The sequence below is a fragment of the Amphiura filiformis genome, chromosome 7, assembly GCF_039555335.1.
Source record: "Amphiura filiformis chromosome 7, Afil_fr2py, whole genome shotgun sequence".
Lineage (NCBI taxonomy): Eukaryota > Metazoa > Echinodermata > Ophiuroidea > Amphilepidida > Amphiuridae > Amphiura > Amphiura filiformis.
Window position 1 is genome coordinate 4,214,312 of NC_092634.1, and position 14,650 is coordinate 4,228,961.

A 14,650-nucleotide genomic window follows, 5' to 3' on the forward strand; every position below is an offset into this window, starting at 1 on the left:
AAAGAGACCTTAGTGAGTATGTAAAAAAAGGCTTAATAATAGAAATATGCAAAACGGGCGGAGAAGTCTATACGATACCATATGGAGGTGCTTTGGGCCATTAAAAAGTTCACACTTTTTTGATGGCTTATTTCTCAAAAGTACAAACACATATTGAAATAAGTTGAACATATTTGTAAATCTCTATGTCTGGACTGTCATTGCTGAAAAGGGCATTAACATCCATGGTCTAATTACAAAATGGCGGCCATTTGAAGCAAGGGGTCAAAACCACTTTGCACACACGTAAGTCAAATGGAGCGGATGATCACGCGATATATGGTGGTCGCTGGTTCACACCACAATGGATTAGGAACAAAGGAAGAAAAATAACAGTACGCATGAAAGTTCTGTCAATATTTCTCTTGTAAATTAACCATATTTAAATAAATATTTCTTTTTCAAACAGAATATGTAGCCTTCCAGTTGAACAGAATATGTAACAGTAGCTTTAAATAATCTGCGCAGTTAACGTTTGTTTGCAGTCGCATTCTAGATAATGTGCATAATTTTATACCCGAGTCTTCATGATGGTTATTGCACTATAACATAAATCTTATATAGAGATATAACAAGATAAATTTATAAATAGGTGTCAGGAATGTCTCTCCTTCTCTTCGGAAATTATTTCTTCATATAGACACATGTAAACCGTAGCAGTGCTTCAATGGAAACGAGTTATTTGTCTCAAATTGTCATGAAATTAAAAATATTGCACTAGAAAAGTAAGAATACAAGTAAAATCATATTTGACTCTGATAAAAATAGTTCTGTTCTTCATTACTGCTTATCATGGTTCCATAAAGTCACGTATTTATGCATGCCACAATGAAAATGCTTCTGTCTTTAAAGTGTTCTTATCGTCCTTCAACGTGGCCTCCTTGCTCGCGAATACAAATCATCGCACGATCGTACATATGGTGAACTGCTCTTGAAGTAACCCTGGTGCGTCGGATCCTTGTGAACGCATCTGTAATACGTCTCCTCAGCTCCCGCAAATTCCTTGGCGGACCTTCGGCATACACAGACGCCTTGACATCACCCCAAAGCCAGAAGTCCAAAGGTGTCAGATCAGGACTCCTCGGAGGCCACTCCACATGATGTCCAAGGCCGACAACACGATGCGGAAACAACTCCTGCAATCTGTCTCTAACAGCGATAAGACGGTGGGCTGGCGCTCCGTCTTGAAAGAACCACGCCCTGCGGATGGCCCGTTCGCTTGCTGTCCAAATATTTGGACCAGTTGAGGCTCTAGTTGATCATTGATTATGTCGAGGTAAACGTTTCCATTTATGTTCTGGTCAACGAATATCGGTCCTATCAACCGGTTGTTTCCTGTGACGGCTGCGAGAACACTAACTTTGCGTTTGTCATGTGGAACGTTAAAAGCAAAGTCTCTCGGAGGATTGCCTTTCGGTGCATACATCCGTACGTTTTGAGAAGAGACAGACCCGTCCATTTGAAAGTTTGCCTCGTCAACAACAACAGCGGTATCAAGAAAGCGATTTGGATCTCCTGGTTACAGTCCATGACGCTTAAGGATCTTGTAAGGGTGCCATTCGATATCATGAGTGATGATTCGTCTGAACGTTGTCCTTGGAATATGGGGACAATTGTTCCGTCGAGTACTCAATCTTGGGTTAGCTTGCAAATCCTTCTAACATCGGCAATGTGATTGGCTGATCTTCCTGTTCGTGGTCTCCCACTGTTAGATTTGTTCCGATTGAGAACAGTTCCATGTAAGTGAAACTTTTGTTTAATATTATAGATGTGTCGGCGACTAGGAAGTCTGGTATTCGGAAACTGGTTCGGCCATGCATTCAGGAACAGAGCGCACCTTTCCGGTTCTTGAAATTTCCTCCTCGATGAAAATTCGTTCCTCCTTTGTAAACTGCCGCATTTTGAACAGCAAGAATCACCTCAAAGTACTTACACGGGTATCTCTAACATGAATGACAAGAACGCACGCAAGGCATTTTAAATTTGAAGTTCCTCCAAAACTAGTGTATTTGTTATGTAAATGAGCACGTCCAATCAGCCCTGTGTGCCAATTTCACAGGTGAATGATTTTCCAACAGTAAACAACTCATACACGCATGAGTCCGATGACCCCGGCAATGACACTCAAGTAAATGCATATAGAGTCATCAAACTTTTTTAAAACTTGCTTAAGCCTAAAAACTTAATATGCATGATCATTGTCTATATGTGTGCAAAGTGGTTTTTGACTTCTCTGCTTTAAATGGTCGCCATTTTGTAATTAGACCATGGATGTTAATGCCCTTTTCAGCAATGACAGTCCAGACATAGAGATTTACAAATATGTTCAACTTATTTCAATATGTGTTTTCATTTCTGAGAAAAAAGCCATCGAAAAAGTGTGAACTTTTTAATGGCCCACCCTGTATAGGCCCTACGGACCTTAACCGACCTTTAACGCAAACCTGACGGACGCAACGAGATCTTTTCCAAATGGAACCAGCTATTAAAGCCATAATGTACGATTTTTGTCAAATTTTAATTTCGTTCTTCCTTAATTCGACTGCGGAGCATGCGACTACAAACATCTTGTTGACAATGTGGTTATTGGTGTATTTAGAGGTTGTAAGGACTTGTAAATGAGATGAAGAACATGAAGTAAATGAGATGAAGAACATAACCCAAATTAATGACTAATCATACAGCAAGTGAGAACAATTATAATAAAACTAATGTCCCAGCAAACACAAAACGTTTTCGGCATTATTCGCAAAAGGTTATGTAGAAAAGGCTGCCAGAAATCGTATAAATGTTGGATAATTATAAAGGGTATATGAAGGGTATAAACGTTTAAATAACATTCAAAAACGTGATGTGAAACTTATTGCAAAATAATCTGACATAATGTAATTTAAGTGTTGACAAAATATTTTACAGCAGTTGGGCAGTGTTTTCACACGAAACATTTTCATGACCTTTATAAAACCCGACATTTAATTTTATTAAACGTTTTTACCAAACCAAAACCCAAAATATGATGTTTAAAACGTTTGGTGTCTTGTAAGTTGATAATAGTAAAATTAATACAAAATTAATAAATTATTTTTGAATAAATAATAATATTGATTAATATGTGAACGTAGTGAATGGAGACAAAAAATAGCATCATACATAATGAAAAAATATGAGTTTAAAATTAAACAGTGTTTTGCTTTTCAAATTAAATAGCAACTGAACAGCGGCGAATCGCCCAAACAACAACTGCATGAACGCAGCCACGAACCCTGTGTCAAAAGGTAAATTTATGATCTTTTTACAATGAATTCAGAGTAATAGAAGAGGAATATGACATTCATCCTGAGCCAATCTATGTCTTGGCAACTACCATGGCACTTGGGGGGAGAATCAAACTGCAAAGGTCATCTGAGGTCAGATTCAAAGGTCATAGCTCCAAAACAAACACCACCAGCTAGGTCTGTGGTCTATGACCACATCTTGCATCCAGTTTCATATATTTTTCTTACAGGACGACGCATGTGCACTGGCGAGCAGCTCGCAAAGATGGAGTTGTTTATCTTTTTCACCCATCTCCTTCATCGCTATTCACTTGTGAAACCAGACGATTCGCCACATATAACATTTGAAGCAATATACGAATAAAGTTAGGAGCAACATTTACACCTATGGCAGTCCCTGTCAAATTTGTTGTCAGGGAATAGGTGGTGTGATTATTTTATCTATGGTTGAACTACATCTGATCGTCTGATTATAGTAGGAATTCCAATTGAATGAACGCAGCGATCAACACCTGTACTCGATCCAACCGCGATCGTATATTGCGTATTTCAAACTACAACGCGAACGCACGACCTTGGATACAATGCTAACCAATCACAAGTGTGTTGACATGGTTAGATTCACTTCCGCGTTACTCACGCACAGTCACACACGCTAGCGTACATCGCGCAGTTTACGCAAAAATCGTCACGCTATTAAAGCTGCGTTCATTCAATTGGAATTCCCACTATAGAAATTTTTGGTTAAATTGACGGCCATTTTGGATTTTGAAAATGGTCGCTATATTCAATCTGAACAATTGTAATAATTGGTTTTCATTATGAGTGAACATATAACTTCACAAAACGGCCAAAAATAGCAAACCTCTACAAACTCCTAACGACCAATATTTTGGGAACACATGGGTATGGACTAATATTATATAATGAACTACACACAGTCTGTCTGTTGAACTGTCTCTGATCGCTGCTACGGTTGGTATGCTTCTGCTTAAAACAGATGATCAGAGCTGATCAATACCTAGAAAATCATTACTCAAAAGTGTCTATTTATTTCTAAATTACTCGGTGAAATAACCTGCTTAGTGTGCCTAGTTTGCCAACCAGCCCAAATATTCGTTTGACTTGGTGCCACATACACTGTCCTAAATGTGACGCCCATTGGCCATTTCGTTTTTGAGTTACGTGTGTTGCGGTGTTTAGCCAATCAGGACTGGGGAGATGTTACAAACTTGACATTTAGTATGGACTTGACTATTTAGCATAAACCACACAGGCTAAATTGGGGTGTGTCGGGAGAGCAGGTGTAAAGTATTTGTTTGATAGAAAATGTGCTTTCCATAAATTTACATATGCTGCCCATAATGTAGCGAATTTGCCTAATATGGTGGATTTAGGGAGGCTGAATTTGAGCTTTGTGGGGACACAATTTCGGCTTTATGCAACATTGTTCTGTTATTATCAAATTTATAAGGGTTTCAGGTAATATTTCCTAAACGTCGTCAGCAATAGGCATTCATCAAAGCTGAAATACACATATGTACCAATTGTTTGTTTTGAACATGGGAGGAGCCTAAAATATGGCTCTTAAAAGTGGTAACAAACTTATTGTACACAAAGAAAACAGCGTGGCTTCATTGGACAACCAGGAATCCGCGCAGTTGTTTTTGTACCGTAAGTTTATAACATTTGACCCCATTGGGGGCTATTCAAACTTTAGGAGTACATACCACTTTTATTTTGTTCTTTTTTGTTTTGAAAATGGGAGGAGCCTAAAATATGGCTCTTAAAATGGGTAACAAACTGTAACATAATGTAACATTCGTTGAAATTATATAAAATTTAAGTTACTGCTTTAAAAAAAAAGCATTATTCATTGTACTGATCATAATGTAATCATTTCATGTATATAGTTTGCTTTATATATTGATTTACTTTGATGCTTATTGTAGCCAATATTATTATTCTGTATTTATACGCATTAACAGTGTTTTGCTTTTCAAATTTAATCACAGCGATTAAAGCATTTGTGACTGAAAAATAGAATTTTGCTATTTTGCAACAATATTATGACCCCTTACATATTTTCCAGCCCCCCGAGGTATTTCTGAACAATAGACTATGAATAAATTGAACTCCCGGGTTGAACTTGATTTGTTTACTCGGATGACAAAATAATATAGGCCTGCCGTGTACAATGTATAAAGCGTTGTATTGCCGGTACTGTTGAAATATTTTTAACGTCAAAAATGGTGTTTGAATATTATCCTGACGGTCTGGTGAACCTAAATTCAGTATTGGTGTTGGTGTTGGTATTTCTGTCGGTTGCCTGGTGGATGCAGCAACCTCGCAATTTGCCACCAGGACCATGGCGTTTACCAATCGTGGGTTTCGTTCCACAACTGATGTGGTCCATGTTTTACAAACAAGAAGAACTTCATGTGTTTGCAACGCGACTTGAACAGAAATACGGGAAGATTTATAGTTTCGACGTATTTGGACTTGTCTTTGTGGTGATCAATGATTATTCTATCATGAAAGAAGCAAATAACGATCCCATACTCAGCGACAAAGGACACAATAATGAATTGGAAAACGGACTGTTTGGCAGTCACTGTAAGTAAGCGATGGTTTAAAGTGTATCCCGGAAAAGGGTGGTAAATTACATTAAGGGGGGCAAAGGGGGCAAGCGATTTTTGGCACAGATATTTTAGACACCGTTTTTATATTACGCACTAGAAAGGTGTAGAACTCGTTCAAATAGTTAATTTGGTTCCCATAATCTTGCATGTGTAAATGGGAGGGGGGCAAGATTTTATGGCACGACCAGGGCTGGGCAAACGATTCTTGGCAGACCATTTTCAAAATTTACCATCCCGGGGGTACACGTAATATTATTGCAGAGCCCCTAATGAACTATATTTTTGACATGATATTGCCAGCTTAGTGCCCATGCCCATTATAATGATATCGGTTCATCCATTATTTCATGGTTTGGTTCAATTCTGGTTGATTATTCAATATTATTATTTTAAAATACAAAATACTTAATAAATCTTATCGGAATTATTCAGGGGCACATAACAGGCTTGTTATGAAAATTAGTCAATGACTAAGTCGTCATTTTGATCCCGGGGGGCACTTCAATATGAAATGGATATAGGTGTAGGGCTGGCACTTTCGCACTAAGGGGAATTCGGTGAGAGCAAAATGTAAAAAATATGGGGTCATTGGGTGAGAGGATATTTTTGGCATTCGGTGAGAGCAAAATGTGAAAAATATGGGGTCATTGGGTGAGAACATGACCTTTTTTGTAAATGGAATCTTTGGGTGAGAGCCGAAAAAGCGCCACAGAAACCTCGAAAATTGAGTATCTAGTTCAAAATGGCTTCAAATTTCCTTGTTTTTTTCAAAATAAATAACAAAATCCATGATAAATGAAAGTTGCTGTTCAAATTGGACTTGTAAGGGTCTTTGGGTGACAGATCAAATTGAAAAATAGGGGGTCTTGGGTGACAGAGCATGGACAGAGCATGTGTTCGTAAAAAAATATGGGGTCTTTGGGTGACAGCGATGCTGAAAAAGGGGGTCTTAACAGCCCTACATACGCGTCACCTCCAAAGTTGGAGTGGCCCCCCGGGATTTTGACAGTCTTTTTTATTCATTCTACTTGCAGATCATTCGTATAAACACATGGCTGAATTTAGGAAATTTGATAGGAATTCTTTTCGAGGATTTGGCATCGGGAAGTGCAGCTTTGAAGATAACATCGTAACGGAATGTAAGGCTCTCATTGAGGAACTGGATAGCCTCAAAGGTATACCGTGCAATCCACATCATTTATTCGTCAACGGTGCATGTAATGTGTTATTTTCTATTGTGTTTGGGGAACGCCATGATTACGATGATGAAAACTTTCGCCATCTCACTGATTTAAACAGTCGTATTGTGTACCTTCTTGGTGCATACTTGGTGTATGATACGTCCAAAATACCATCCAGATAAAGAGTCTAAAGAAATACTAGAAATTATTCAAGACATCTATAAATACATTGACACACATATCGAAAAACACCGACAAGATTTCGACTCCGAAAGCCCCAAAGATTTGATAGACCTTTATTTGAAAGCAATGGAAGATGTTCCAAAACCAGATGACCCCTTTTCATATCTCCAAGAGGATAACATTCGTGCTGCATTGTACATGATGTTTTTAGCCGGAGCGGGTACCGTATCCACGACTTTAGATTGGTGTTGTTTGTACATGATGGAATATTCAGATGTCCAGAAGAAGATTCAGGATGAAATGGATTCAGTTGTTGGCCGCAATCGATTACCACAATTATCTGATCAAGCCCAAATGCCATTTACGAGAGCTACAATCTTGGAGGTCCAACGTCATGTAGCTCTAACACCACTCAGCACTTTCCATACGGCCAGTGCTGAGACCACACTTCGTGGGTACCGTATTCCAAAAGGTGCGACTATCGTTTCAAACATATATGCAGTGATGAGAGACCCGGTTGCGTTTCCAGAACCTGATCGATTCAACCCTGAAAGGTTCATCAATGAAGCTGGTGAATGCTTTGCAAGGGAAGAAGTTTGTCCATTTGGAGTTGGTAAGTAATATTCTTAGGGAGCGTTCAAACTACTTTGGTAGGGGTTCGGATAATATATTTACATTTTGTAACTCTCACTCTGACGATCGCCTTTAGGAATGAAACTAAGAGTATAGTAACGACTTCTATTCCGGAAGGTCTAAGCTTTAAATTTGTATACGCTCTCCTCAGAATTGAGCACTCTATTCAAAAGTTATATTATTTTAATGTTACTAAAACGTTTAATTCAAAACGTTTTGAAAGATTTTGTGCTTATTGGGCGCTGGCCAAAAATAGACGCTCTCATCCTCTCCCCCTCGGTCTGTCTGTATGTCTGTCTGTCTGTCTGACTCTCTCTCTCTCTCTCTCCGCCTCCCCATATCTCTTTTCCCTCTCTCATACATATATTATGCGCACTATCTCTCTCCGAACTCTCTCGTTTTCATGGTTTTAGGACGCACCATTTTGATTATCAGGGAGGGGGGCATGGGAGTTTGGATCAGGCGTATTTTTTTCGACGCCTTTGGTGTCATTGTTTTTGAACGCCGTCTTCGGGACGATTTTATTTTTCAATTTTAATGTATACCTTTATTCAGAGTTGGGGGGTATTTTTTACTCACAAGTGGGCGATTTTTTCTTTCTCACTATAGTGTTTGAATTTTTTTCAAAAAACTCCCATGCCACCCTCTGGAAATCTAATGGTGCGCCCCTTAGATAGAAGATTTTTATATTAATAGACACAAAAAAGGAAGAAATATACATTACAATGAATTCAAAGTAATCATATCGTCGAGAGACTAAAAGTTGATAATTTTTTTTATTCATCCAAATTTGACATTTGTTTAAAAAATTTGAAATGTTTTGAAAAAATAATGAAAAAATGTGGTCATTCAGTGAGAGATTATCAGAAATTTCCCCAAAATATTTGAAAAAAGGCGTCTTTTGGTGACAGGAAAACCAAAAAAGGGGCCATTTGATAAGAGGGAGTTCAGTAAAATAAAAAGGGGGTTCATTGGGTGAAAGGGAGTTGAAAAATGGGGGTCAATGTGGCCGCACATCCCCGTCATCCATTTTTAGTAACCCACCACCCGTGGGGGGAATAGAATATTTTGTTCTCATTGGTTTTACTGGGCCTTATTGTTGCGCGTGAAAAACTTTTTACGAGTATTTTATCCCAAAATATTGCTATTTGAAGGGCCAGTTAGCGCAAAGCGCAAAATGTTGCAATTTTGCAACTCCCCTTTTCAGAACTCCAAAAATATTATGACCCCTTACATATTTTCCAGCCCCCCCCGAGGTATTTCTGAACACCCCCTGAATAGACTATAAATAAATTGAACTCCCGGGTTGAACTTGACTTGTTTACTCGGATGACAAAATAATATGTACATAGGCCTGCCATGTACAATGTATTATGCGTTGTATTGCCGGAACTGTTGAAATATTTTTATCGTCAAAAATGGTGTTTGAATATTATCTTGACGGTCTGGTGAACCTAAAGTCAGTATTGGTGCTGGTGTTGGTATTTCTGTTGGTTGCTTGGTGGATGCAGCAACCTCGCAATTTGCCACCAGGACCATGGCGTTTACCAATCGTGGGTTTCGTTCCACAGCTGATGTGGTCCATGTTTTACAAACAAGAAGAACTGCATGTGCTTGCAACACGACTTGGACAGAAATACGGGAAGATTTACAGTTTTGATGTATTTGGACTAGTCTTTGTGGTGATCAATGATTTTTCTATCATGAAAGAAGCAAATAACGATCCCATACTCAGCGACAAGGGACACAATAATGAATTGGAAAACAGACTGTTTGGCAGTCACTGTAAGTTAAAGCGATGAAATCAAAACTCATTGGCGATCATGATTGATCACCTGTCATGCCTGTTCCGCCCACCTAGATAGCAATACAGCATTGGCCCAACGTTGGCCCAATGTAAGTCCAAACATTGGACCAACATTGGCTTGCAACATTTACATTGGGCCAATGTCTTTTCTGCCATCAGGCCAATGTTGGTCCAATGTCCAGATGCCAACCAAGGTCCAACATTGGTCCAACATTGCCCCATTGTAAGTCCAAACATTGGACCAACATTGGCTTGCAACATTGGGCCAATGTCTTTTCTGCCATTGGGCCAATGTCTAGATGCAAGTCAAGGCAAATAAGTTCATTGAGACAAAAATAGTAGTTAACAGTGTATTCTGTACTTACATTTAGACTTACATTGTTTATATTGTTCAAAACATTAATGGAAACCGGACAGAACCTGAAAGAACCGGCGGCATTATAATTATGAGCATTGATGAGGGTAACATTGGATGTGGGAGGCAATTTTTTTGGGCAAGCCAAAATTGTGGGGAAAGCAATTCTTAGCTGGTCGAATGGGGGTCGGGAGGATACGCAACTGTTGCCACACATTCATGGGGCACCTTTTAACAACTAATGAGTCTAATGTGGTGTGTTATGCGTCTTTTTGCCGGTTACCTTTTTGCTCTGTTTTTGTCTCGGTGTTTTGTTTTATGTTGGTTGGTTTCCCCAACCCCCTTCTGATCTGCCATGTGATTCTAATTATACTGTTACTTCCTGCATTATTAATTTTGGCGACATAAAATGCGACGCTGCTGTTTTGAGCTGAACAAATTATTCTGGTTGTTTTCCAATAAATAGGCCTATACTATCATGACTATAATCACCTTAATAGGTGAGAGGGCACAGATGTAGCTGTAAGAGTACCAGCAGCATGACAGCGATACTGTTTGCCATGTTCCCGTCCGCACAGTGTCATCGCCCCGATATCTTCATGGTAGGTTGAATCCACAGCCACGCATGGCCATTTTTGTTCCGACCTGTTTAATAGTTTTGAGACGCATAATGAGCCGAGTGACATCCGACTAAGGCTACTGACAATAGCCTGGTAATTGACCTCTCTGTGTGTGAGTGAGCATGTATACGCCATGAGGTCATCTGCTTTTAGACTGCCTCCACGAGTGAGTGCAGCTAGCCTACGCTGCACACCGACATCGCCTGGTTAATAATTACTTGGTACAGCAGAGACACTAAAATCAATACCGGGATCGATACGTGAATGTGCTATGCACGATTTGATATTCAGACGATAAATCTTTGGATACCGGGATAGAAAATGATGAATATCTCCCGTAATTTTTTTATTTTAAAGAAGCCATATTATGTTTTCCTTGCACTTGAACATGTGTTGAAAGGATGTGATAGTCGTTAGCTTGTGTATTGAGAAAGAAGCGTGCGTTTTGAGGTCAACAACTGGCATTAATTCTGATTTTATATGCGCCGAACTAGCGCAGCGTAGGCCACTCGTGGAAGCAGTCTAAAAGCAGATGACCTGATTGACCTCATGGCGCATACCATGCTCACTCACACACACAGAGGTCAGTCACCGGGCTATTGTCAATAGCCTTAGTCGGATGTTCCTCGGCCCATTATGCATCTCAAAACTATTAAACAGGTCGGAACAAAATGGACATGCGTGGCTGTGGATTCAACCTAACATGGCGATTCCTGCCATGAAGATATAGTTCGACACATATAAAATCAGAATTTTTGTCAGTTTTTGAGCTCAATACACACGCTTCTTTCTCAATAAGCAAGCTAACGACTATCATATCCTTTCAACACATATGTTCAAGTGCAAGGGAAAAAACATGGCTTCTTTAGAATAAAAAAATTACGGAGATATTCATCATTTTCTACCCCGGTATCCAAAGATTTATCGTCTGAATATCAAATCGTGCAATCGATCCCGTGTATTCATTTTAGTGTCTCTGCTGTACAATGTAATTATTAATCAGGCGATGTCGGTGTGGTCCGTTCTTATCATATCGAGGATTGTTTTAACAGTAGCCCAATGAGGTATGACCCATCGGTTTGATTTTGTTCATGCTCCAGCAGCTTCCAGCCGTGATATAATAGAATTACTTTCACCAAAATTAAGCCCAATCGAGCGAAGTTTAAAATTTAGCCGCTAGGTGATCTTTGACATTGAATGACCTCGATTATATTTTTACACGTTCCTCTCACATGAAGGATTCCATCCATCAAGTTTTAGCCCAATCGGGTGAAGTTTAAATTCATTCATGGTTTATTAAAAGACACGGTAGCAACTAAAAGCTGAATTGCTGTGAAATTTAAGTTTAAATTTAAATTCAGCCCCTAGATGACCTTTGACCTCTGTTACACATTATATCCCCCTCGTCATGATCAAGAATTCCACCCAAGTTTGAGCCCAATCGGACAAAGTTTGACATTTGACATCTGACCACTTTTAAAACCATCCCTTCAACAAGGCACGCCTATCTATATCGAAATATGGGACCAATGCGTCGAAGCGCGGCGAAACGCATAGCCGGACAGACAGAGGTCATTATTTTAGTATAGATAAAATACAAAATGCGACTTCTAAATTAAAAAAAAACAAGCTTCGTAATTAATCAGGGGCCACATAGCAGGCTTGTTGGTATGAAAATCAGCCAATTACTACATTAATAACAATTGTTGTCGTTTTTATATTGATTGCAGTTCATTCGTATAAACACATGGCTGAGTTTAGAAAATTTGCTACGAGTTCTTTTCGAGAATTTGGCATCGGGAAACACAGTTTTGAAGCTAACATCGTAACGGAATGCAAGGCTCTTATTGGGGAGCTGGATAGCCTCAATGGCATACCGTGTAACTCACATCCTTTCTTCGTCAACGGTGCATGTAATGTGTTATTTTCTATTGTGTTTGGAGAACGCCATGATTACGATGATGAACAATTTCGCCATCTTACCGATTTAAACAGTCGTATGGGGTACCTTCTTGGAGCAGGATTATGGTCTATAACTCTTCCAAAATACTATCCAAATATAAAGTCTAAAGAAATACTTAAGCTCGTTCAAGACATCTATGATTTCATCGACACACATATCAAAAAACACCGCCAAGATTTTGACGCGGAAAACCCAAATGATTTTGTAGATGTTTATTTAAAAACGATTGAGGAGTGGCCGAAACCAGTTGATCTCTTTTCATATCTCCAAGAGGATAACATGCGTGCTGCATTATTCCTGCTGTTTTTTGCTGGAGCTGACACCACGTCCACGATTTTAGATTGGTGTTGTTTGTACATGATGGCATATTCAGATATCCAGAAGAAGATTCAGGATGAAATGGATTCAGTTGTTGGTCGTAATCGATTGCCTCAATTATCTGATCAGGCACAAATGCCATTCACAAGAGCTGTACTCCTTGAGGTCCAACGTCATGTAACCCTGTTTCAACTCAGCGATTTCCATACGGCCAGTGCTGAGACTACACTTCGTGGGTATCATATTCCAAAAGGTGCGACTATTGTTTCAAACATCTATGCCGTAATGAGGGACCCGGTTGCGTTTCCAGAACCTGATCGATTCAACCCTGGAAGGTTCATCAATGAAGCTGGTGAATACTTTGCAAGGGAAGAAGTGTGTCCATTTGGAGTTGGTAAGTGATAGCCTTACTTGAATAGCGTAATCCTGCTAGTTTGCTATTTGTTTCTCTCTCCTCTCCCTCTCTCTTCCTTCTTGCTCTCTCTCTCCTCTCTCTTTCTACCCCCTCTCTCACACCAGTGGCGTAGCGTCATAGGGTCACGGGGGTGGGGGGAGACACGTGCCCCCCAATCGATATAAAATTTAAAAAAAATCCCATTGGAAAATTGCCGAAAACGGCTTGCCCCCAATCAGATCCGGTGCCACCATCCAATCATGATTGGCCCCTCCCCCCCATGTGATGACCCACGCTACGTCACTGTCTCAAACACACGGTAAATAGATTTTATGACATCTGATATTTATATAATTTTCCAACAGGACGACGCATGTGCATTGGCGAGCAACTCGCAAAGATGGAACTCTTCATCTTTTTCACCCATCTCCTTCATCGCTATTCTCTTGTGAAACCAGACAATGCACCACATACAACCTTTGAAGGAATATACGGAGGAACATCTGCGCCAAAGCCATTCACTGTAAAATTTCTTGTCAGGGAATATACTCCGTGGAAACGCAAAAACTTTGTCCAACGTTTGTAAATGTTTTTTTTTATTTCGTCAAAACAGTTCAATAATGTCATTAAATCCAGACTAGAAAGTGACAACGCTGATCCCCTTCTTCGTTTTGTCCTCACCATGGCATACTTCAGAGTACTTTGAGTTCAAGGTCATGAAGGACTAAAATAGGGTTGATTACTGAAAATCACCTTAAACTTCACCTTTTCCTGCATATTAAGTGCTGTGATCATCAGAATAATGCCAAAATGACTATAGCATTGGGTGCATATAGGGTTATAATCAGATATGGCTTGAACATGAGGAGGGGTCTGTTTTGGGGTCAAAAGGGGTAAAATTTTGAAATTTGTCCAATTCAAATGAAAATTAGTATATGTAATCACGGTAGGATTCAACATATGATGGAGTCAAATGGGTCAAATTCCAAAATTCGTCCAATTTAAACTAAATTAGAATATGTAATATTGATATGATTTAAAACAAAACGGGAGGTCATTTCAAGGTCATCAGAGGTCAAGAAAGGTCTAATTATTTTATTAGGTAGATTGTTATCAAACATAATGCTTTTTCACGAAAAGGCAATTGTGTTCCAAATCTTTTCACGGTCATAAGAGGTCACTTCAAGGTCACGGCTGGACTTCGCAGCCTTATGAGGATGCAATATATCTAGTTCTTTCT

At 39.4% G+C, this 14,650-nt stretch overlaps 2 protein-coding genes and 1 pseudogene across 2 annotated transcripts; all 3 read left to right on the forward strand.

The window, feature by feature from the left end:
• Window positions 1-5,563: 5,563 nt before the first annotated feature.
• On the forward strand, window positions 5,564-7,319 carry LOC140156570 (vitamin D 25-hydroxylase-like). Its single transcript, XM_072179510.1, has 2 exons — window positions 5,564-5,930; window positions 6,991-7,319. The coding sequence occupies exons 1-2, from the start codon at window positions 5,564-5,566 to the stop codon at window positions 7,317-7,319; spliced, it is 696 nt and encodes a 231-aa protein (XP_072035611.1).
• A 127-nt stretch (window positions 7,320-7,446) lies between these two features.
• On the forward strand, window positions 7,447-7,941 carry LOC140156571 (cytochrome P450 2U1 pseudogene; annotated as a pseudogene).
• A 1,409-nt stretch (window positions 7,942-9,350) lies between these two features.
• Window positions 9,351-13,996, forward strand: LOC140156572 (cytochrome P450 2J4-like). The gene is made up of 3 exons (XM_072179511.1): window positions 9,351-9,738; window positions 12,466-13,410; window positions 13,776-13,996. The coding sequence occupies exons 1-3, from the start codon at window positions 9,372-9,374 to the stop codon at window positions 13,994-13,996; spliced, it is 1,533 nt and encodes a 510-aa protein (XP_072035612.1). The 5' UTR covers window positions 9,351-9,371.
• The last annotated feature ends 654 nt before the right edge of the window (window positions 13,997-14,650 follow it).

Excerpts from the sequence above, each read along its gene's own strand:
- LOC140156570 (XM_072179510.1), top strand. The coding sequence starts at position 5,564 with ATGGTGTTTGAATATTATCCTGACGGTCTGGTGAACCTAAATTCAGTA. Across the intron at positions 5,931-6,990 it reads CGGACTGTTTGGCAGTCACT|ATCATTCGTATAAACACATG; the intron begins GTAAGTAAGCGA and ends TTCTACTTGCAG.
- LOC140156572 (XM_072179511.1), top strand. The coding sequence starts at position 9,372 with ATGGTGTTTGAATATTATCTTGACGGTCTGGTGAACCTAAAGTCAGTA. Across the intron at positions 9,739-12,465 it reads CAGACTGTTTGGCAGTCACT|TTCATTCGTATAAACACATG; the intron begins GTAAGTTAAAGC and ends TATTGATTGCAG. Across the intron at positions 13,411-13,775 it reads AGTGTGTCCATTTGGAGTTG|GACGACGCATGTGCATTGGC; the intron begins GTAAGTGATAGC and ends ATTTTCCAACAG.